This window comes from Perca flavescens, chromosome 18 (assembly GCF_004354835.1).
Source record: "Perca flavescens isolate YP-PL-M2 chromosome 18, PFLA_1.0, whole genome shotgun sequence".
Lineage (NCBI taxonomy): Eukaryota > Metazoa > Chordata > Actinopteri > Perciformes > Percidae > Perca > Perca flavescens.
The window spans coordinates 13850298-13873595 of record NC_041348.1 but is presented as its reverse complement, the minus strand read 5'-3'; the positions used below and the strand labels follow the sequence as shown (position 1 = coordinate 13873595).

General features: G+C 40.8%; 3 protein-coding genes across 5 annotated transcripts in view; all 3 read right to left on the bottom strand.

Moving 5' to 3' along the window:
• Positions 1-10288, bottom strand: part of ppp2r5cb (protein phosphatase 2, regulatory subunit B', gamma b) — a 29918-nt gene extending 19630 nt beyond the window's left edge. Inside the window, exons 1-3 of one of the 3 annotated variants that reach the window (XM_028604936.1) lie at positions 10139-10288; positions 9543-9602; positions 6734-6899 (exon numbers count right to left, since the gene is read on the bottom strand). In XM_028604936.1, coding sequence (XP_028460737.1) covers positions 6734-6899; positions 9543-9602; positions 10139-10165 — 253 coding nt within the window. In that variant the 5' untranslated portion in view covers positions 10166-10288. Of the gene's footprint in view, positions 1-215; positions 455-6733; positions 6900-9542; positions 9603-10138 lie in introns of those variants that run through there. The other 2 variants (XM_028604937.1, XM_028604938.1) reach the window with 2 other exon arrangements.
• Positions 10289-11537: 1249 nt separating this feature from the next.
• On the bottom strand, positions 11538-17564 carry hsp90aa1.2 (heat shock protein 90, alpha (cytosolic), class A member 1, tandem duplicate 2). Its single transcript, XM_028604794.1, has 11 exons — positions 17389-17564; positions 15467-15616; positions 14904-15270; positions 14647-14780; positions 14221-14538; positions 13944-14109; positions 13636-13826; positions 12980-13127; positions 12603-12871; positions 12142-12475; positions 11538-11965 (listed from the first exon to the last, which is right to left on the bottom strand). Exons 2-11 carry the CDS (start codon positions 15614-15616, stop codon positions 11853-11855), a joined length of 2190 nt encoding a protein of 729 aa, XP_028460595.1. The 5' UTR covers positions 17389-17564; the 3' UTR covers positions 11538-11852.
• Positions 17565-17929: 365 nt separating this feature from the next.
• On the bottom strand, positions 17930-22675 carry hsp90aa1.1 (heat shock protein 90, alpha (cytosolic), class A member 1, tandem duplicate 1). Its single transcript, XM_028604795.1, has 11 exons — positions 22423-22675; positions 21305-21451; positions 20817-21183; positions 20576-20709; positions 20132-20431; positions 19835-20000; positions 19454-19644; positions 19206-19353; positions 18827-19095; positions 18377-18710; positions 17930-18268 (listed from the first exon to the last, which is right to left on the bottom strand). The coding sequence occupies exons 2-11, from the start codon at positions 21449-21451 to the stop codon at positions 18159-18161; spliced, it is 2166 nt and encodes a 721-aa protein (XP_028460596.1). The 5' UTR covers positions 22423-22675; the 3' UTR covers positions 17930-18158.
• Between the last annotated feature and the right edge of the window lie 623 nt (positions 22676-23298).

Genomic DNA, 23298 nt, shown 5'->3' with positions numbered 1-23298 from the left:
TGCAACATACACTAAGGAAGATAAATCCTAAAAGTCTCTTGCAGCAACTTTTAGAAAAGTCATCTGTCACAAGTATTTTCTTTCTACAAAATCCAAATGAGCAGCTGCAGTTTTTTTTTGTTGTTGTTGTTTTAAATGGCAACAACATTCTTGCCTATCCCCCCTTGAAACACACAAACACAGAACAGCAGACGAGTCAAATTTCCTATTCTCACCTCTAAAATGCATGAGGGCCACAGGCTGGAAAGGCCCATTGGAGCTCTGTGCATCCAGAACCATCCCGCTGGCAGTTCTAGTGCATGCCAACATCAGTGAGCTGAGGCAGGAGACAGGGGAGAAGAGGGCAGCCCAGGCTAAGGCGAGGAGCCAGCCTCCATTTTAGCACGAACACTCGGAGCAGAAAATGAAGCTCCCCTGCTGCTGGAGGGAACCAGCTAGTTAGTGATGTCATCCCCCAATGCAGCTGCCTGGTTGGCTGGCTGCAATCACATGGGCTGGCTGTCAGTATAAATAAACATGAGTGAAAGGGATTGGCTGGTGGGCTGAGGGGGAAGGGTTGGGACTGTTACTGTGATTGGAGCGAGAGCAGCTACATCTAGCAAGAGTTTTAAAGCACAAACTACAGATCTGCTCATCAGTTTAGCCCATTCTGTAATTCAAATACCAAAATAAGGCCATTAACTACACATTCCTATCTGGGTTTTTCCTATCAATATAAGGCTTATTTTTAATTGCTCTGTATGTCCCGCACATATTGCAGAATTGACAATCAAGTTGACTTGACTTATCCACAGAACCCAAGCTGTTTTGGGCACCATCTAAGTCAAGTCATTGTCAAATCAATGTGAGCATCAATACTTACTAAATTACTTATTCTCAGATCTAATGATTGTAGTTGGTCCCCAGTGGACTTCTTTAGCAAGTTTAGTCTTTAAGCTTTTTGGGTGATATTTATTTATTTATTTATTTATTTATTATCTGCTCTAGCTTTTCCAGTGTTTAAAACAAAGATACGGTAATAATAATGGTCCAAAATGTTGTGAAATTGCATAGTTTGTTTAATTGAAAAACATTTGCTTGAGGAAGGACCCCTAAAACTCCACGCCAAATATGTGCACCTGAATCTTCCACAAACCTAGGGAAAACAGTGAACATATAGGCTGTTTGTAATAAATCGACATCGACCCGTGTCTGACCCGTTTCTGACCTGGGTCGCGAAGCCGAGTCGATCAACGCGGGTTAGCCTTTCAAACACAAAGTCAACCCTGGTTCAACCATGGTTAGGCCCTTGGTGTGAAAGGGGTATAACACTGTTTGCCAGATAAAAGCCCTTTTTATGTGTATTGTCTTTGGGTGCATGTGTGTAAGTGGTTGCATGACAGATGGCTCTCCAGGAGCACAGCCTGAGCCCAGGTGTACAGAGAAACAGGAAGGCAGGAAGTCTCAATGCAAGCAACACAGGATGTGCATATGCAGAGAGCAGCATTCTGTCTCAGCAGCTCTGCGGACAAAACCCTGCACTGTAAAGCTGTGCAGGAAAAGGGCAAATCTACAGTGACACAGACAGCTTAACACACTGAAATCATTCTCACGGACTAAGTGTAATTAAACGCGCCCTTCAAATGCACAATCCTACTTCGCCATATCAGACATTGCTCTCTAAAATCCTGTAACCATTACACCAGTTTAGGTAGAAAGGTCAAGTCATATAGGGTGCATCCACCCACTGCACACCCGTCATTAAATAACCAATCCCAATGTGTACTGTATGTCATCATGCTGCAAGGATCCAGGGCATACAGTACATGCACACAGACACACACATCACATTTTAAAAAGGGGCCCTCCATGAAAAATAGCAAATGAGAGAAATTACTAACGGAAAAGTAATTTCCTGTGCAATCTGACTTTGCTCATTCCTATGAGGATTAGCATTATATAATGAGATCTGTACTAACGAAGACAGTCCACACACACATTTTCTATGTAAAATGTAAAGCTTGGGTATAGCATGCTAACCTGTATGTTTCCCTTCTGTGAAGTGTCATGTCTCACGGTTTCCACACCTCAACACATTTAAAAGTAGTTTGAGCATTCATTTAGATTGTCAAGATTATATAAGGTGACATACAAACAACTAAATTAATAACATGCACTCTTAGTTCACACATAAGAGGGTGTCACAGTTCCTCCCTGTGGGTCTGTACTTCTGCACTGGAAATGCAGGAGGTGTTTGGTTGGTTCAAGTTGAGATGTCGCATTTGGCTAGAGCACTTGATTTCTATGGTCTGTTTGCATCTGCTTGGTATAGGTTCTCATCACCTGTTGAGCAGTGTTTTAGTGTTCTAGTATGTTTGACTGCTAGGGTTGGTGCTTGCAAGGAGAATTTCCATGCTCGTTAACTAGCAGCTTACTCTTGAGAAGAAAAAAAATATAACCCAAGATGATTGATTTCGCTGCGTTTTTCTCCCTAATTAAATTCTCCCAGGTTTCTGGCCTGGGAACGCCTCGGGATCCCCCAGTCGGAGCTGGTTAATATGGCTCGGGAAAGGGAAGTTTGGGGTCCCCTGCTGGAGCTGCTCCCCCCGCGACCCGACACCGAATAAGCGGACGAAGATGGATGGATGGATGGATGGATGGATGGAGGTTTCTGGTTTGACTCTTGTGCACTGGCTGTAAACTGTAATGTCAGCCATCTAATGTTTGCAATGTCAGAAACCTTGAATGTCTTAAACTATGCTACATTGTAAAAAAAAAATATATAAATAAGAAGACACACACAAATGATTGATTTAGCAGTATGACAGAACTCTAACATCTAGCCTGGCATCTAGTCATGGGGCAACCTCCCATCAGAACATCGGTTGTTCTGACCAAGACAACGCTAAACACACTTGCTTGTTAAAAAATACTCTCCAAATGCTCCTTTGGCACATGTATTCATGAGCTTGAGCATTTTGCCATGTCTTCGCTATTTCTGGCAGTGGCAAGAAAGTGAACTTTTGAGGCATCATGAGTCTGGTCCTGGGTGGGATGGAGAGCGTGCTTGCTTGTGTTCTAAATTCAGCATTAATAGCAGGAGGTCGGCCTAAAATACACAGTTGAGTGGTTCATTTACAAATCGGCTGATCTTCAATGTCATGGTTCTATTTAATCAACGCTTAGGGCTCAAATCTATTTGGAGAAACCGACCAATCAACACAGCTGAGCCCATTTTAACAGTAGCTGAACTTAATGTTCCCCTAAAGCTGTTTTCAATCACAGAAACAGAGCTGTTATTAGTATCCTAAATCAATTCTCATTTATCTGCTTACTCTAACTCTTTTGAAAAGGGATCTGTTCAAATTCGAACTGCCATGTTCATTATGGCTGCTCTGTATTACTTTCACAAAAAGCCTGAAAATATGAAGGGACAAACCCTAAAGATTCTCGACTGCAACATAGGCTTTTGGTACCATTTTGGGACACTGGCAATCACAAATGTTGTACATGCTAAGTGCGAACACCTGTGGCTGCATGACTTTAAGCTGAATACACTCAATCGAAATCACCATAAAAATGCTGCCACTAAAACAGTGTTACTTAACTGAGGAATATTTCAAGGCTGTTCCTTAAAATAACTCAGTATGAGAGCAGAGTTTGTTTTTTTTTATGTGAGATGACTAACCAGGGAAGTCTCTCTCATGAGGTGTGGGAGTCATTTCCTCAACCACCTGCAGGAGTGATAGAGGAAACCCTTCCCTGGAACCTGCCGTGCTCTTTTGCATCCTGCTTTAAGAATCTGCCTGCAATGTTAAAAAAAAAAAAAAAAAAAAAAAAAAAAAAAAAAGTATCGACATTCAGTGTCACTTCAAACTTGATTTCCCTGCCAGAAACTTTAGCTTCTAAGTTTTACCCTTGCTGTTAAAAACAAACAAGACAGTAACTTGTAAAAAAAGAACTTTACAAAGAAGGGATTAACATTAAGCATTATTGTTTAATAGGTTTGACTCTGCTAACGTGTAAGACTAACACATATAGGAGACACCTAGGCAAACTCTATAGTAAACTGACGGTATAAAGTAAACAATAGTACACTCTGTTTCAGTAGTAAGTGATGTAACTTCTTTAGTAACTGATGTTACATGGTGAATGTTTTCATTTAGTATTCAAATGAAAACCACTGTAGAAACTATATTTTCACCTCTCTCCTTGGTGGAGAACGTGCCTGGAATAGGACAACGGCAGAAGACCATTGCATATTTTAGTGGAATACAGGAAAGTTGTCATATTCCTGTCACTTATTATGCTATTACAAGCCAGGGACTCACCTTCCTACATACTAAAGCACTGTGTACCTTTTAAATTACAGAGTAGATTTACAAACTAGATGCACAATGTTATGTACCTAGTACATTAAATATTATAGTTTATACAAAGAAAAGACTATTTCTGACAGGGGAAAGAGAGTTAACTTGTGAGGCATCATGAGTCGGATACTGAATGGGATGGTGTTATTGCTTGACTAAAAATATATACATGTGCCATGTTAAAATATAATTTCTTCCAAAACATAGATGGGCATAAATGCCTTTATATGCAAAAACACTGAAACACTGAAATGTTTGTTCCAGTTAACCAGCATTATAGTAAATCAAATGTTTGATACTCAAACCAGCAGATGGCGACAAACCCTACGACAGATGCTTTACACAGGAAAGCGCCTGAATTAAAAATGAACACATACAGAGGCAACAACTGTTGTTGATCCGTGCTTTTTGGAAAGTATGTTGAAACAAGACCACAACGAAATAAACAGGCACCTTTAGAGCATTTATCTCCTGTATACAAGCTACTGTAAATGTTAAATTCAAAACAATAATTTCTTGATTCTTTTCTTTTGATTTCTTTTTGTACTTTGGTAGGGCCTTATAAAACAAGCTCACCATATCAGGTCTTCAACAGGAAGCATTTTAACCGCCATTCTTCCGAATACATATGCTGGGAAACTCTAGAGTCACAACATGCACACTTGGGTTTGAGGCGAGTTAAGGGGCAAGGCCTGCTTCTGGTCAGGGTTTTTAGTCTCGCCTCAACCTTGTGGCTCTGCAGGACAGGCTCTCGGACATGCGTTTCCAGCAGGAGGTGGTGAACATGCCTGGAATGAAAACAGGCCAAGCGAGGAGCCTGTTTGGACAGGACTACGTGATAACATCGACCGCGCCACTGTGGGATAATGTTTTGCAGAGTGTTATCAAAGCTCCCATTGGGGTGTGGGAAGTAAGCAGCCTTTATCAGAAAATAAGTTATGCTCAATGGTTTCTTGACACAGTACAAGGGTGATGGCGAACCATGATAAAGATAAAGGTATATTTTATGGTCGAATCAACTCCATTGTGTGTCCATTCATTCAAAACTTACACATAAGACTGAATGGTGAACAAATGGCACACAATAACACAACAGCTGCTGTCACCTTAAGTCACGGATAGCAACTCAACATTTGTCCAATTAGCCAAGTCTCTAAACTGAGAAAGACCATTTGTGAATTCTCTCTGAAGAGGGATGCTGCCTTTGCTCTAGTGTGTTAAGTAGGGTTTTCTAACTTAAAGAGCGAGGAAGAAAAACAGAAACAAAGGCACTCTTTTCTGAAGAATAAAATCATATTAAGGCCTTTATTTTTAATGGCTAACAAAGTATTTTCTGTGTTTTGATAATTCCCAGACATTAGAAATTTGTATTTTGCACTGATAATAAGAAACTTTTTTTATTGCATCCTACAAAGTGACTGACTCTCTTGCTGTCTTATGTTGTCATCTGCTAAATCTGTTTCTTTAAACCTGTTTGTGTGCACACGTATTAAATAACCTATAATGCATTCATAGCTGTTTGTTTCCAGTACAGCGCCAGGTTATATAATATATTGTGCTGATAGAAGGCAGCGGGCAACATTGTTCTGTGTATTCATGCATGCATACACAGAAACATGAATAGATAGTATGCCCAGGGGCCTAACGGCAGTGCCCACTCCTTGCTTTTCCATCTGGTGCTATGCTGGCACTGAGTTTAGACATTAAAGTAAACATCAATATACATCTGCAAAAAAACTGCCAATTTCTCTTCTACTAGCGGGGGATGAGAAAAGGAATAGTAGTATGCCTGCCAGACATTGCTGGTCACTGGCAACATCCTGAAACACAAGGACCATGGAATTAAAGCTTTATCTCTGGATTACTACTAAATATAGACGCTTGGGTCAAATCCAGCGCAAAGTCTATGCCATGTACGTCCTCTGTTTGTTTCCATGTATTGCTTAATGTCGTGCTCAGCTTGATATTACAGTGAGAACGATGCAGCAGAGGATGTTCATAGATATTTCAGCGTGGAAAGAAAATAACTGAGTGCTTATAAGTATGCATTTCTGTAAAGTCTGCACTTATCTGCGTCAAGACTACAGGCATTTCTTAACCAGCCTGCCTAGGAAAATTCTGCCCTATGTATGTCTTCTGGGTGATTTCTTGAGTCTTGAATTCAGGATTCAAAACATTTTAAATCTATTATTTTTGCCCACAAAAAAGGCAAATTGCCTACAATTCCACAACCAAGTGCAAAACCTTTCAGCCTGGAAACAGCAGTCTGGCCTTAATGTATGTGTATATGTGTAACAAGTCCAAAATCTAGAGCACTAGGTAGTTAGTTAATTAGTTATGTAATTAGATTACAGTTCACAGTTAGTGATTGCACCAGTATATACCTTTGAATGCAGGCAGTTTCTGCAGCTCCCTGTTGTTGCTCAAGCTGAAACGGGAGGAGCTTTGCCTCTTGTCCTTTTTGACAGGTGTCTGGGAACCTGGCTGCTTCCCCTTTAGCAGCTGAGTGGTGGGAGGAACATTATTGCTAGCCTTCCTGTTAGAGCTCTGCTGAAACAAGAGAATAACCCACATTAGTGACACTGAGGTAGCACAAGCACAGAGTGTGAAAGAGAGTGCAAGTACTTCTTTAGGAATCTGATAAAACTGTGTGACTGCCATACACTAGATGGAACATTTTAATTATATACTGTATGTCACCATTTACATAACAAGACAGTGGCTTGCATTATGTAACTAAAGGTCATAAACCACACACTACCCAAGTACAGATGACTTATATATATATATATATATATATATATATATATATATATATATATATATATATATATATATATATATATATATATATATATATATATATATATATAAATAAATAACAATTTGTGGGGATGCCTCAATGTTGAGTGGACAAAAACAAACCATTGGAGCTTTTTTATCCCCGCATTAACCCAACCAGATGTGTCTCAGAATACTTAAAAACACACACAAAGGGTATAGTAGGGCTGGATATAATATATAATCCTGATTTGTGATCAACTGAATGTGGCAGGTTTCTCACAGCTGGTCCCACCTGCCTGCTGGGATCCATTCATTAACACACACCTGATGGCACAGAGCTTACTTCACCAGATGCAGCTGTGTCGGCCTGAGTCCCAGGGGAATTATTGAATTCAGTTAAGACCCAGCTAAAGTTGGTTAGAGTGTGCAGCACTACAAGACTGGAGCTTAAGAGCTCGGCCACTAGCAAGCTGTCTGGTGAAGTGGGAAATAAAGCTGAGCTGGCCTGGGTCTGCCACGAACTAGATTACATATCCATGTAATTCAAAAATAGGAATTAAAGTATTCTACATGTAGCCTAAGTTCATTAAGCCAAAGTAGAAACATGTGTCATCTAGGATTGTTCCAATGTAATGCTTTGAATGAGCCTCCTCACAGATAGTATTGTGATCAGGACAGGAAATGAAGCCCTTCTTATATATTATACACATTCCCTTCAGTCTCAAACACTTCTGGTTACCAAGTATATGAGAGAAAAGGGAGGGGCGGGGTGTAACAACAACAGCTTGCAGTGCAGCAATTTAAATTTGACACAAGGTTGGAGCAGTGGTAGATCTGCCACATGGCTGCTGACACACAACAGCAATCCTGACAGCGAGGAGGCTGAAACCACAGCTGGCGGGGGTAAAAAAGAAGGTTGACAGTGAGGGAAGATATATCTAAATTCTTCGTAACTAATTGGTATTAAGGCGAAAAGTAGAAATATATAATTTTGGGCAATGTCATTAAAATGACATTTACAGTAAATAAAATATTCCCAGTCTTAAATGGGTTTCAAAATAGGGAGCAGAAAACATATTAAAGCCTTATAGTATGCATTTTATATTACTGTAAAACGAAGTGGACTGTGTATTACAGCAACCATAAAATATTAACAGGTGGCCAACAGCCGTTACAATATGAATATTGAATGTCTAGTAAAGAGGACGACCACATTTTGCCGCACAAACAGATGTCAGCTGTCATACCAGCCCTAAACCACCAGCCTGGAGGTTCTTGGCAGAAAGAAGGAAGGTGAAATCTTTCTATAATGGTTCACTGATGTTTATATATGGTGATTGCAGAGGTCATGAAATAAGTTTGACTTGTCCACTGTTGTTTGTTGAATTTGTTAACGGACGCATTTTATCTTGGAAAAATCATGAGAATAGTGTTTGAAACCGTATTGTGCACCTGGTCCTAAACCATTTTACTTATACAGTACATGACAAATGCAATGCAATAATGTGACGTAATGATTCACACCAGATGTCAACACAATGCAGTTTAACTGTTTGTAATGTGGGCTAAATGCACCCCTTTGGCTTTTCCAGATGTGACCCATCAGATGCAAGCAAAAAAAAAGTCAATCAGATCATTTTACCATTTTTTCAGTGTTTCATTATACATCATGACTGGTTACATAGATTGGTGCATAAGCTTTTGATACGAGTTTATGACACAAGTATTGACTCACTTCTGTTTTCGTTTCTGAGGCCCCAATCCTGTAGTGTTCTCCTTTTAATTTTGAATTAAAGATTACCAGTCCTTTTTGATTGCCTTTTTATTCAAATTTTTTATTAGAAACTAGTCTCCTTGCCACAGTAAACACTGATTTATTTCATAGCCAATAGACATAAAAGTATGGCAAGGACTTTTTAGCTTCCTTTGAACTATATTTATTGCCTCACGTTGTTATGTGTCATATAAAAGTAACGACAATAGGATCAACTAGGTGACACATACTGCTAGCTGACTTGCTTATCTGGCTAGCTGTATTATTCCGATTATTTTATGGGTGGCTAGGAAAGTAGTATGGAAGGCATGCAAAAAGACAGTATATTAATATTTAATAAAAGCTTATAATCGTTTAGTAAGCAATCCAAATAGTGGGGGACCTTGGTAACTCAACTGATTGGCTGGCCCCTAAACTGATGTCATCTACAAGCACCAGATTATCAACAAACTGCAGCATATGTCACGAAAAGGGCAACCATGTTCGAGGTACACAAAAGTCCTGTATATGAACGCTCGACAGAACACAAAGGAGAGCAATGCACTCTGACAATGCAGGGGTTGAGCTTTTCAAACTGTGAACATTATATCAGTGCCCTGTCTTCCAAAAAGTTTCCTGGGTTAACTTAACGTTACCTCATGCTCTGAATTCTCTTGTCCTCCACTCTTGCCCACTTTACCAGACTTAGATGACTCCTGAAAGAAAAAGTATAAGCACTTAAGTCAACAGCAAATACGTAGGTTGATAACATCAGTAAGCAGTCTATCAGTGAATGCCGTCATACAAAAAAATCCTAGCTAAATATAGCAAGCCTGCCACCCAGTCTCTCACTCCTGCTTGCATACATTGGCAAGTCTGCTGCTAGCTAACGTTAGCTAACGTTACTTCAGTCAGCATTCACACGACCCCGGCTTTTAGTTTTTTTAAAGATACAAAGTCATTGCTTAACGCTTAAAACACACACACACACATCATCATAAGCATATGCATTCAAAGCATACTATCTCACGTCTGGATAACGGCATTTTTATTTAAATAAGGCAGCACAAGTGCTGGTGCTAACATGTTGGCAAAAAAGGGGTTAGCTGGTGCTGTTTGCAGGTCTGCTAACGTTAACGTTAATATGATGGGACATAGCGCTGAAACGTTATATTAACTGTCTTGTTACAAGGCCTGTTTATCGATAAATAACACTGAAAAGCACCTCATGCGAACTTTATTTCCAACTCACCTTGTCTTTTTTCGTTTTATTCGGCATTGTACAAGCGTAACCGCCCTTGCTCCCCTCTCGGATACTCCACAACCAAAACCCTTGACAACTCAGGGCACTAAACTGAAAGGCGGTTCTGCCTGTGTTCGCCCTTTGATTGGCTACTGTCTGTCAGCTGACTCCAACGTCTGGCTCGTCTGGATCGTCAGGATGACACGCAAGGCATTGTAGGGCAGCGGGAGCTCCCTGTCGGTGACAGGTAGGGTATTACAACCCTAATCCTCATCATGTTCTCATCGACGCATCCATGGCTGGCATAAAACGTACTTTACAGGCCCTATCTTCTTTGTCACTTTTTTTTAAGTTATATTTTGTAAATACTCAATCTATATCTCCTAATTTAAATTAATGTTGTAAAAAAATACAATTATTAAACTTAATTTCATTACTTTCATTTTTCAGCAAAAATGCAAACATCCCTATGCCACACCGTTTTAAAGACTATTTGAATAGCTTGGTAGAGCCTTCTTTGAATGCAGCAGCTGGCATCCTTAGTGTTGTATTACTGCCATCTACTGGAATTTTACTGTGTCTTACATATGCCCCCCGAATTGTATTCATCAATTACAATTTTCTTTTATATAATAGACCATTTTCACTGAACACATTTTTGTGTCATGACAGAGAAGGGAAACGTTGCTACAAGTGTAAATAATCAAAAAATGATTTCCTCAAGTTTGCATGCTGGCATAGTTCAGCGGAGCTTTCAGTGAGGTTATTAGTAACACCTCGGCTTTTCCTGCTATGAAAAGCCAAAATATATGCTGTCCTTGAAAGAATAATTTCCTACTCTTCAGGAATTTCTCCTCTTTATTCAGTTCACATTTTTTGGCAAGATCCATGTCACGAAGGCTACAATGAAAGATCCATGTCATCATGGCTAGTCTGAAAGAAATGTATCAATATTGTGAGATTTGTTTATCAACCACGGTTCATGTCCTTGAATCTGCTTTTGCAGTCCTGTCCTATCCTAGCCAATTGTGGAGTCAACCTTGAGGTACTTAAATTAAGAATGCAAATGCAAATTTGACTAGCTGTAGAGGCCCACAGAAACCATACACTGCATTCTTCCTTTGACCTGACAGCTTGAGGAAACACGATTTGTATTTTTGTTTTTCCCTAACTTACATTTCTTCCAGCAATGCATTTATTTTGGCACCTAGTATCTGTTTGTTATAAATTGCAATGCATAATTCCCTCAGCTGTGCTTTAAACTAAGATTATATTAATTTCATTAGCAGTAGCTTCTTGTACCTTTATAAATCGTCAACTTTACACCCCCTCCATCAGGATGAACCTGTCTAGTCTTACATTGCCAGACCTATCTCCGCAGCGCTGTGGAGGATGAACCAAACATGACTTGTTAACATGGTAAATCTTTATTTATGTGTTCCACCAATTTTGATATATTTACAGTTAAATTAAGAAAACACAAAGTACACTGGAATGTCAATAAATAGAAAAATAATTGCATTGATGAAACTCAAGTTAGAAAATGTGACAACTTAAAAAAGGAATTAATCTGAACTCCAGGTTTGGTCAATGCAAGGGGAAATAAAAGTGAATTTGGTCAAAAGGAGGTTGAGGGGAGGGCCACCCCAGGCTCATTTACAACATTAAACTTGAAGTTTTATGTAACACTACTTTTGAACACTAACAGGCAGTCGAAACAGGCCTAGTCCACCTCCTCCATCCTGGATGTGTCATCATCGTCCCCTTCTAGAGGGGGCATTTCCTCAGTGGGAGCCGAGGTGATTTCCTCTGGTGTCAGATCATCTTCATCAATGCCTAAAACAGGAAGGAAGCACATGATGAGTCAGTAAAGCCTGGTTATTGTTCATTTTAAATCATTTTATTGGTAGTCCTGTTGCACAGTAAACATATGTCACGGCAATAATTTTGCTCATAAATGTGCAAGAAACATATATACACATTACATGGTGTCAATAAACACAGATACGTACCAAGACCCAGCTTGATCATTCTGTAAATGCGATTGGAGTGGGTCTGGGGGTCCTCCAAGGTAAATCCTGAAGACAGCAGGGCAGTCTCAAAGAGCAGGATGACCAAATCCTTCACAGACTTGTCATTCTTATCAGCCTCTGCCTTCTGCCTCAGGGTCTCCACAATGGGGTGTTCAGGGTTGATCTCAAGGTGCTTTTTAGCAGCCATGTAGCCCATAGTGGAGTTATCCCTCAGGGCCTGGGCCTTCATGATCCTCTCCATGTTGGCCGTCCAGCCGTAGGTGCTGGTGACGATGCAGCAGGGGGAAGAGACCAGGCGGTTGGAGACTGTGACCTGTGGAGGTAAACGATAATTGACACAATGTTCTGCCTTAACTGCACAACAGTGGATTATACACAACATTCTGTATACAACACCTCATGGGTCGTTTTTAAAGCGTTTCATTTATTTATCTTCTCACCTTCTCCACCTTCTTCTCCAAGATATCCTTCATTATCTTGCACAAGTTCTCAAACTGAGCCTTCTTCTCCTCCTGCTTCTTCTTCTCTTCCTCATCCTCGGGCAGCTCCAGGCCTTCCTTGGTCACTGAAACCAGGTTTTTTCCCTCAAACTCCTTCAGCTGCTGGACACAGTACTCATCGATGGGCTCGATCATGTAGATGACCTCAAGGCCGGCTTTGCTAAGGCGCTCCACGAAGGCAGAGTTCGCCACCTGGTCTTTGGTCTCACCTGAAACACATGGCAATGTTTTCACACATTTATGTAATGTCACATTAATGAACTCAGTTCACCTCATTTTAAAAACACGAACAGTTTATGGATGAAGAGCATCCTCACCAGTGATGTAGTAGATGTGTTTCTGGTTGTCCTTCATACGTGTAACATAGTCCTTCAGGGATACCAGCTCATCTCCAGAAGCCGAGGTGTAGTATCTCAGCAGCTCAGACAGCCTCTTTTTGTTTTGAGAATCCTCGTGAATGCCAAGCTGAAAGACAAATAAAACTAAATGTCAGTACCATGCAGCTGAAAAAGAATTTGCACCAATTGATCAATTTAATTCATTTAATTCTGTTAAACTTAGCATTACAACAACTATAAACACTGATATTTGTCTCCTAGGTGTAACCCTTGCTAACTCTATTTAAACAGAAGATGGCAGTAAGGAGCACCGTCAAGACTCAAAGCAGCTTTTCATTAGGACAATATGGCCAAAGGATCAGACAGATGGCTACTATGTAAAAAAGGTCAGAGGAACAAACAAGCAATAATTAACTCCTGTACATTTCCAGAGACTCTTGTTAAGCTTTGCACATTCAGCAAACATCAGCTCTACTCTGCTAAAATTCATATGACATTTGGCAGGATTTGTGATGTTATTAACAAAAGTATCAAGCCCAGGCACAAGGGTTTAACACAGGGCAGCTGCCGAACGTTTCAATGGGACAAGATTAAGAACACTTGCAGCTCGCACGGTGCAAGGTGAGGACACTAACCTTGATGTTCTTGGAGAACTGCTCATAGCACTTTTTGTAGTTGTCCTTGTCCTCGGCGAGTTCGGTGAAGAGTTCCAGGCACTTCTTGACCAGGTTTTTGCGGATGACTTTCAGGATCTTGCTCTGCTGCAGCATCTCTCTAGAGATGTTCAGGGGCAGATCCTCAGAGTCCACCACACCCCTGATGAAATCTGTTAGGTTGAATAAAGACAACTGGATCAGCAATGTATTCAAATTTCTAAGATTGGTGTAATTGTTTTATGAACTCATCGTATACGCGAGTATTCCATATTTGTCTGAACACTCACTGAGGTACTCGGGGATGAGCTCGTCGCAGTTGTCCATGATGAAGACCCTGCGCACATAGAGCTTGATGTTGTTCTTCTTCTTCTTGTTCTCAAAGAGGTCGAAGGGAGCGCGACGAGGCACAAAGAGCAGTGCGCGGAATTCCAGCTGACCCTCCACTGAAAAGTGCTGTGAGAAAAAGAGTTGATTAGGTCAGTTAAAGGGTCAGTTTTCAAATTTGATCATATTACTTCTTTTAAAATATTTCCGGTATGGACAGAAAATCATTACAAGACCTACCTTGACAGCCAGGTGGTCCTCCCAGTCGTTGGTGAGACTCTTGTAGAACTCTCCATACTCTTCATTGGTGATGTCGTCAGGGTTACGGGTCCACAGGGGTTTGGTCTTGTTCAGCTCTTCCTGGTCAATGTACTTCTCCTTGATCTTCTTCTTCTTCTTCTTTTTGTCTGAACACTTGTCGTGGTCGTGCTCCTCATCGGACCCAACGTCCTCAATCTCAGGCTTGTCCTCGTCCTTCTCTTCTTCATCATCCTTCTCTTTCTCCTTCTCCTCCTCTGCCTCATCATCACTCACCTCCTTGTCACGCTCTTTCTCCACCTGAATAAAAAATAACTCAGTCACTGGCCATGGTTTTTGGATGACTTGACTAAACCAGGTTAACTGATGTGAATTCTTTGATTAAAAACAACTTAAATGAGCACTTACAAAGAGCGTGATGGGATAGCCAATGAACTGTGAGTGTTTTTTAACGATCTCTTTGATTCTTCGCTCCTCAATGTATTCCATCTGGTCTTCTTTCAAGTGCAGGATCACCTTGGTGCCACGCCCCAAGGGCTCAGCTGTATGGGGAAAGGATGGGTGAATGCACGTTACAGACAACTCTCCACCTCCTATAGGTATCCCTTTATCAATACAATTCAATTGTTAAATAGCAACAAAGTAATGGCAGTTATATAACTTACAGTTGTCCACTTTAACTGTGAATGAGCCTCCAGCAGAGGATTCCCAGGCGTACTGCTCGTCATCATTGTGCTTGGTTAAGACGGTCACCTTCTCAGCCACGAGGTAGGCAGAGTAGAAACCCACACCAAACTGACCAATCATGGAGATGTCTGCTCCAGCCTGCAGAGCCTCCATGAAAGCCTTGGTGCCAGACTTGGCGATTGTGCCCAGATTGTTGATCAGATCAGCCTTGGTCATGCCAATACCCGTATCAACCAGGGTCAGGGTGCGTTCCTCTTTGTTGGGAATTATTTCGATTTTGAGATCCTTGTTAGTATCTAGCTTGGTGGGGTCAGTGAGACTCTCATAGCGGATTTTGTCCAGGGCCTGGGGGGGCCATTAATTAAAAGTTATGACAAAAACTTAAACAAATCCCTTTTAAATTATTCAGGATTTGTCAATTCCTTGATTATCAGCATATTACTATGTGTTATAGCCACAGCATATAACAATACTTAAAATTAAAACAAGCTAAAAAAACAACAACATGAGATTAAGGAAACTAATACTAAGACAAACTTACATCTGAGGAGTTGGAGATAAGCTCCCTAAGGAAGATCTCTTTGTTGGAATAGAAAGTGTTGATGATCAGGGACATCAGCTGAGCAATCTCAGCCTGGAATGCAAAGGTCTCAGCCTCCTCCTCCATTGGTTGGTCGTGTGATTCAGGCATCTAAGCAGAGGGGGACACATTTTTTTTAGAACATGCATATATTGGATTACATGGATTACACATGCACACACAAAATAAATTGTATGTCCTATCAGCTAGCACCATTTGTTTCCCAAAAGCACAGTGTACAAAGGCCTGCATTAATTAGATTAGAGTTTAGACAATTAAATTAATTGCCACAAGTTCTTGTTCTCATCTATATTTTGCAGTTATACAGGCATGTTATGGCATGTTATGGACCTGTGTGCTCATGTTCATTGGTCTGTGGATCGGCTGCAGCACAGTGAGTCACTGCGCTGTTACACCTACAGTACAAGCACTGCCAATCACCCTCGGCTACACCTTACAATATAATCAATCAACACCACCACAAACTACCAGTCTCAATAATTACCTTAGAGGCGATTCAATACCTCTCACACAATCGCAGTATGTATTTCATGGCTGTTATGTTAATGAGGATCCATTATTATTGACCATCAACTGTGCCATTATCAAAACACTGACCAAATAATCAGTTGAGCTAACATCAGTTATTCGAAGTAATGGTGAGGTATGCATCAGTAATGATAGGTTATGTATAAACATCACTTGTGCAGGCAGGTGGTGTTACAGACTGCCTCAGTGCTCCACCTACCTATAATCCTTCTTTGCCTCAGCCTTTATGCAAGTTACATGATACATTTTTTTTTCTGCAAATACAATAAAAAGTATGTGGAGAGTATGGAGAGTTTATTGTAGTAGCCTACTTAAAAAAAAAAAAATCTAGGCTGTCTCAAACTGCTTGTTTTATTAGGTTCCATAACCTCAATAGAAAGATGAAACCGTATTTAATTACTGTTTTTCAGCCCACACATGTAGACAGATCATGAAAGTTTGATTACAAGTGATGTTATCCTCTCCTAATGCAATTGATACGATTGGTTATTTATTGGTTGATCAGAGAGGAGCACGTGGCTAGGATTACATTTTAGCATCAGTAAAAAAGACTCCATCTGCCGGTTTCCCAGGCGAATTGCAAGTTTCTAGAAAGTACCAAGATGGGAACAGAACTCTCTAGCAGTTTCCATAGGAATCGAAACCTCCTCTTACTCATCCTAGCAGCTTCAGTGAATGACCGCCCTGTAGGCCTACTTCACTGAGCTTGCACTGAAATCACTGTGATGGCATGGCATCTGTGAGAAAAAAAATATAATCACTCTGCTCAGAAAATCTGATTTAGGTTCATTAAATTGTGCTCCTGCTTAACATAATTCCTGCCTGACAAGTGCACCAAGAATGAATCATGTTGTCCATGTGGCTGCTGTCACCTAGAGCGATGCAGGTAGTGTGTGCGGAATAGAATAGTTGCCAAGACAATGTTGGAAAAAAGTTTTGACGTGAGCAAATAACGCTGACATGCCAGCGAAATTAGCTACTTTGTCACTAACGTTAACGTTACAATGTAAACACTAATTAACGTTACAGGCCCATGGATATAGTATTGTCATAAGCTGATTATAACACGATGTACATGTAGACCTACCCTAGACATGTCATCCAGACATGTCAGAATGTTTCAACATTATTGTAATGTTATAAAATATCAACGTCAACTTTAAATGAAATAGCTATGTTAACTGTTAACGTTAAGCTATAACGTTTGCTTTATACCTACTAAGCTAACATTAGCTGACATTAAGCACGAATGTCAAAGTGTTCAATATTATATTTTATCAATTGGCAACTCGTTGTAATTGTATCATTATATAAGAAATATTTAATTCATTTACCTTGCCCCTCAGTGTATGGAAAACTCCGCTGTGAAATTTATGGAAGTCGTTCCAGTCGCGGACACCCCGGCTAACTAACAGGTTCACGGTAGCTGTGCAGCTTTTCTATCCTTTCCGAGCATTCGAGAAATCCTGACCTGAGCTTCCAGAACCATCTGGAATCTTCCTCGCTACAGCTCGGTTGTGGCCGCTGAAAGGCCCAGTGGGCTGTCAATCATGGTGTGTACACGCCTCCGTCCATAGGCTACTTGGTTGGAGTAGGCGGAACGGGGTGGGGCTGTGCCGTGTGAGGCGGTTGTTTCTAGAATGAATCATGCAGTGTCCACTGAAAATTTCATAACATCGAATAAAATAAAAGAAGTTAATAATAAGAGTAACTTCACCTGTATTATCTTATATAAAGGATATCCCTTTTCAACCAATGTAGGAACCAAACAAAGTGACACATTTCAGCATGCAATAGATTTAGTAATGAATGTTTTTTATTACAAACTTGAATGCATTTCATAAAAAATGTAATAGTTACAAAAAGAGACATAAGTCAAATTCCTAGTGACTTTATATTACTCTTAATGGTTGTCAGTAGTTGTATAAGCAGCTGATACAATGTAGACTAAGCCACACTGTGGCCCACATTCATTCCATGAATTAACTTGTATTGACTAGTTAATACTGTTTCAGAAATGAGAGTTGTGTTAGAGTGACATGTCCAAGAAAGCAATATAATTACAAAAATAATCAAATAAGCAGAAGAGACTTGTCTAAGTATTTTAGTCAACTTCCTCCATTCTTGATGTGTCATCATCTCCTTCCAAGACTGGCATATCTTCATCAGCAGGCTGAATGAGGTCCTCAACTGCAGAATCATCATCATCAATGCCTGTGAAAGAAAATGCATTAATTAGCAACCAACGCCACTTATTAATGTTGCCGATTATTAGCAGACTAATTCCTGTAATGTCAGTTGTCATGAAGGAAAAAAACGTACCGAGACCCAGCTTGATCATTCTGTAAATGCGATTGGCATGTGTCTGTGGGTCCTCCAGTGTGAATCCTGAAGACATCAGGGCAGTCTCGAACAGGAGGATGACCAGGTCCTTCACGGCCTTATCGTTCTTGTCAGCCTCTGCCTTCACCCTCAAGGTCTCAATGATTGGATGCAGAGGGTTGATCTCAAGGTGCTTCTTAGCTGTCATGTAGCCCATAGTGGAGTTATCCCTCAGGGCCTGGGACTTCATGATCCTCTCCATGTTGGCCGTCCAGCCGTAGGTGCTGGTGACGATGCAGCAGGGGGAAGAGACCAGGCGGTTGGAGACTGTGACCTGTCAATAATGAAATGTATTGGTGTCATGATCAAACAAAAACGGCCATACTATATTAGCACAATTGTGCTGCAAGATTTGAATGGATTAGATCATTTTGCTGACATTTCCTTCACCTTTTCAATCTTCTTGTCGAGGATGTCCTTCATGATCTTGCAAATGTTTTCAAATTTATTTTTGAGCTCCTCCTGCTTCTTCAGCTCGTCCTCATCCTCGGGCAGCTCCAGGCCTTCCTTGGTCACTGAGACCAGGTTCTTGCCGTCATACTCCTTCAGCTGCTGGACACAGTACTCATCGATGGGCTCGATCATGTAGATGACCTCAAGGCCGGCTTTGCGAAGGCGCTCCACGAAGGCAGAGTTCGCCACCTGGTCTTTGGTCTCACCTGTGAAAGTTAATGTCAATTCATTGAATCAATACACTTATTACTAAATACCTTGAAAAAACTTTGCAGCAAAATTATAAAAAGAAAAGAAGGGATGTTTAATAGCTAACCTGTGATGTAGTAGATGTGTTTCTGGTTGTCCTTCATGCGTCCCACATAGTCTTTCAGGGACACCATCTCATCTCCAGAGGATGAAGTGTAGTAGCGCAGCAGCTCAGACAGCTTCTTCCTGTTCTGAGAGTCTTCGTGGATGCCGAGCTAAAACAGGAAATTATGTAATTGATGTTATGTTACTAATATTTCACCTTAGACGTGAAATTCAGATTTTCTTTCTAAAGGGTTTGAGTTAAAGACCTACCTTGATGTTCTTGGAGAACTGCTCATAGCACTTTTTGTAGTTGTCCTTGTCCTCGGCGAGTTCAGTGAAGAGATCCAGGCACTTCTTGACCAGGTTTTTGCGGATGACTTTCAGGATCTTGCTCTGCTGCAGCATCTCTCTGGAGATGTTCAGGGGCAGATCCTCAGAGTCCACCACACCCTTGATGAAATCTGAAAAGAGAAGAAAAAGACTACTTAGCCTTTCAAAGCCAGACAAACTTAATTTATTAAAAACACAATAATCCTCCTGACAATTACAACTAATGAGAGCTAGAAGGAATATTTTTTTTAAGCCATTAATATCTTAGAAAGATCAGACTAAGAAACTGTATGTGAGTGATTAGTAATATATGTTACTCACTGAGGTACTCGGGGATGAGCTCGTCGCAGTTGTCCATGATGAAGACCCTGCGCACGTACAGCTTGATGTTGTTCTTCTTCTTCTTGTTCTCAAAGAGGTCGAATGAAGCCCTTCTGGGTACGAAGAGCAAGGCACGAAACTCCAGCTGACCTTCCACTGAGAAATGCTGCAAGAGACAAGAATAAAGTATGAATTAATTAGCTTAAAAACACATCACATTAGGCAACGATAGCATTTGCAAAAATGGTAGTTAGGTGGCATTTCTCCGCATGTTTATCATCTATAGACTAGGCTTACCTTGACAGCCAGGTGGTCCTCCCAGTCGTTGGTGAGACTCTTGTAGAACTCTCCATACTCTTCATTGGTGATGTCGTCAGGGTTACGGGTCCAGATTGGCTTGGTTTTGTTCAGCTCCTGGGCATCAATGTACTTTTCCTTCACCTTCTTCTTCCTCTTGTTCTTGCCATCCTTTGTGTCCTCGTCCTCGTCGGAGCCCACATCCTCAATCTTAGGTTTGTCCTTCTCAGCAGCATCTTCAACTTCCTCTTCCTTTTCTCCCTGTTCATATTCCACTTCCTTCTCCCTTGTCTTCTCCACCTTGAATATATGGAAAGAGCGGTTGGTTAGGAATTTGTGTGTGTGTGTGTGTGTGTGTGTGTGTGTGTGTGTGTGTCAATTTAATTGGTTATTATTAGGTTTTAAGACTGAAAATTCCTATCAGTAATGGAATTTTGAACTTACATAAAGTGTAATAGGGTAGCCAATGAACTGTGAGTGCTTCTTCACAACTTCCTTGACGCGCTTCTCCTCACAGTATTCGGTCTGATCTTCTTTGAGGTGAAGGATTACACGTGTGCCTCTGCCAATGGACTCTCCTGAAAGTAGCAATAACATCAATGACGAGAGCAGTGTCTGGCTTGAGTCAAATTATATATATTTTGCAAATTATTGAATGTTATATTACATCAATAAGGGAACTTACCGGTGTCAGGTTTGACTGTGAAAGAGCCTCCGGCTGCAGACTCCCAAATGTACTGCTCGTCATCATTGTGCTTGGTTATGACTGTCACCTTCTCAGCCACGAGGTAGGCAGAGTAGAAACCCACACCAAACTGACCGATCATGGAGATGTCGGCTCCAGCCTGCAGAGCCTCCATGAAAGCCTTGGTGCCAGACTTGGCGATTGTGCCCAGATTGTTGATCAGATCAGCCTTGGTCATGCCGATACCCGTATCAACCAGGGTCAGGGTGCGAGCGTGCAGATCGGGCCTGATTTCAATCTTCAGCTCCTTGCAGGACTCAAGTCTGCTGGGGTCTGTCAAACTTTCATATCTGATTTTGTCCAAGGCCTGTCCGAAAGGGATACGCTTGTTAAAATAGTGAAGTTTGCATACATGTGAGGGCTGCTTTCATTTAAACATTTAAAATAAAACAAAGGAACTTGTATGATAAAGTGCTGATTTTACTTACATCTGAAGAGTTGGAGATGAGCTCCCTAAGGAAGATCTCTTTGTTTGAGTAGAAGGTGTTGATGATCAGGGACATAAGCTGAGCAATCTCAGCCTGGAAGGCAAAGGTCTCAGCCTCCTCCTCCATAACGTTTCCAGCGGCAGGCATCTGAAGGAAAGCACATATTATATTATGTTATATATAATCCATAATGTGTGTGCATGGCAACACCTGAATTTCCCCTCTGGAAATAAATAAAGGTTTGTCTTGTACTATCCTAATTAGGCTTCTTGTGTTGTGTAATTTTAAATTAATTTTAAATGTGCTAATTTGCTCTAAAATAAAAGTTATTTATCTTGGAAATAATTTCCTGCTGTTATATTTGAAATCTCTTTCTCCCCCATGTTAAAGCCATGCCTCATGGCATGAGAAGGCTGCTGGCCTATGAACACATGTTCCTTCTGTCAATCAAAGACTTGCCATTTGCTGAATGGGTGGAGTTCTGATGCTTTTCCCCCACCCCCAAAGGCTTCGTGTCGTTCAACACCTTTATGTTAAAAGGAAGGAATAGCAGCTAGAAATCCAAAGATGGAAGAAAAACTAAATCTGTTTTCTAACTGTAGAGCAGTAATGATCTATTATTGTGACTGAGGCATTGTATTTAGAACTGCCTTTTAGTAACATCTCTTCATTAATTTATGTATATTTATGATTGAAATAGGCCATACAAAAGTTGGTATTTATGTGATTCCATTACATTCAAACACTGCCTGTAGAACTGTAATGTTTTTTTTTTGATATTTTTCTGTACCAACATGTGAAACTGCTGTATCTGCTCTTTGTGCCACCCGGTTTTCCTGCTCATCCGCCATTGCTCTTACACTCAGGGTCACCCTGCTTGTCATGTGTTCCTTGTATGTTACAGTCTCACTAGGGTAGTAATAATAAAGGGGCTATTCTACCACACTTCAAATAACTGACTTTAACTTTATATTTTATAACTTTATATGTAAGTCAATCAGTTATTTGCTTACTTTTTATGTATTGTAATGTGTAGCATGTATTTTTGCTGTTTTTTTAATCTTAGTTGCAATGCTCAAAAACATAGCTGTATTAAATTGTAGGTGTTCCAGTCTTACCTTGAATAGAATCTTTTCCTACAGTCGCTTCTTGATGATAGACAAATTTATCACTGAGCTGGACTTTCTCTTCTTGAGGAGTTCCAAATGTGTGCTTCGCTGCGGCTCCCGTGGGCAGTAAATCTCTCTTGGTGTGTTCAAGTGACTCTATGCAGACCCCACGACATGCTGGTGTCTTTTTATACTTAAGGGGTGGTTTCTGGAAGCTCCCATTCAGAAGCGTCCAGAAGATACTATAGCTACATTAAGGGGGGTGTTGAAGAAAGGCCTAGAAGGGGGGGATGGCGATTGCGACACCAGAACCCTAAAGTTGATGTGCCCTTATAGGGCTCCACAGTCACAAGGAGTGCTTGTCACTCACACTGAGAGCTTTCCTGATAGCTTGTCTGGCTCTTAGCCCCCCCCCCCCCTGTAAGCATCACAGCTGTGCAGTGCTTCTGCTATCAGCTGCTGTCCGGGATGGCCACACACACAGACACACACACAGCAGGCCCATTTCTTTTTTTGGCGTGCAAGATTAGGGGTGTACATGAGTTGATGTCATATTTTAAAACATAATTAATATGAATAAATTTGAGCTGTTTGACAAAAAATTCTTAGCACAAGGTTCACAAACAAAATGTTTAGAGCTTTCAGCCACGTATTGTGGCCTTCATCACCGGATGGACTTTGCAAACAGACTGCCATCTTAGGCTACTCTAAAATGACGATGTTTCAGAGTTTTTCAGCACGATTGCAAAAAGAGAAGGGAAAAGAGAGAAAGAAGGGAAAAAGGTGCAGGCTCTCTTGCATACTGTAGTTTGTCTGCCCTAACCCCTCAAGAGATAAAAGAAGATAAAACTTTATTAATCCCACACTGGGGAAATGCCCTTGTTA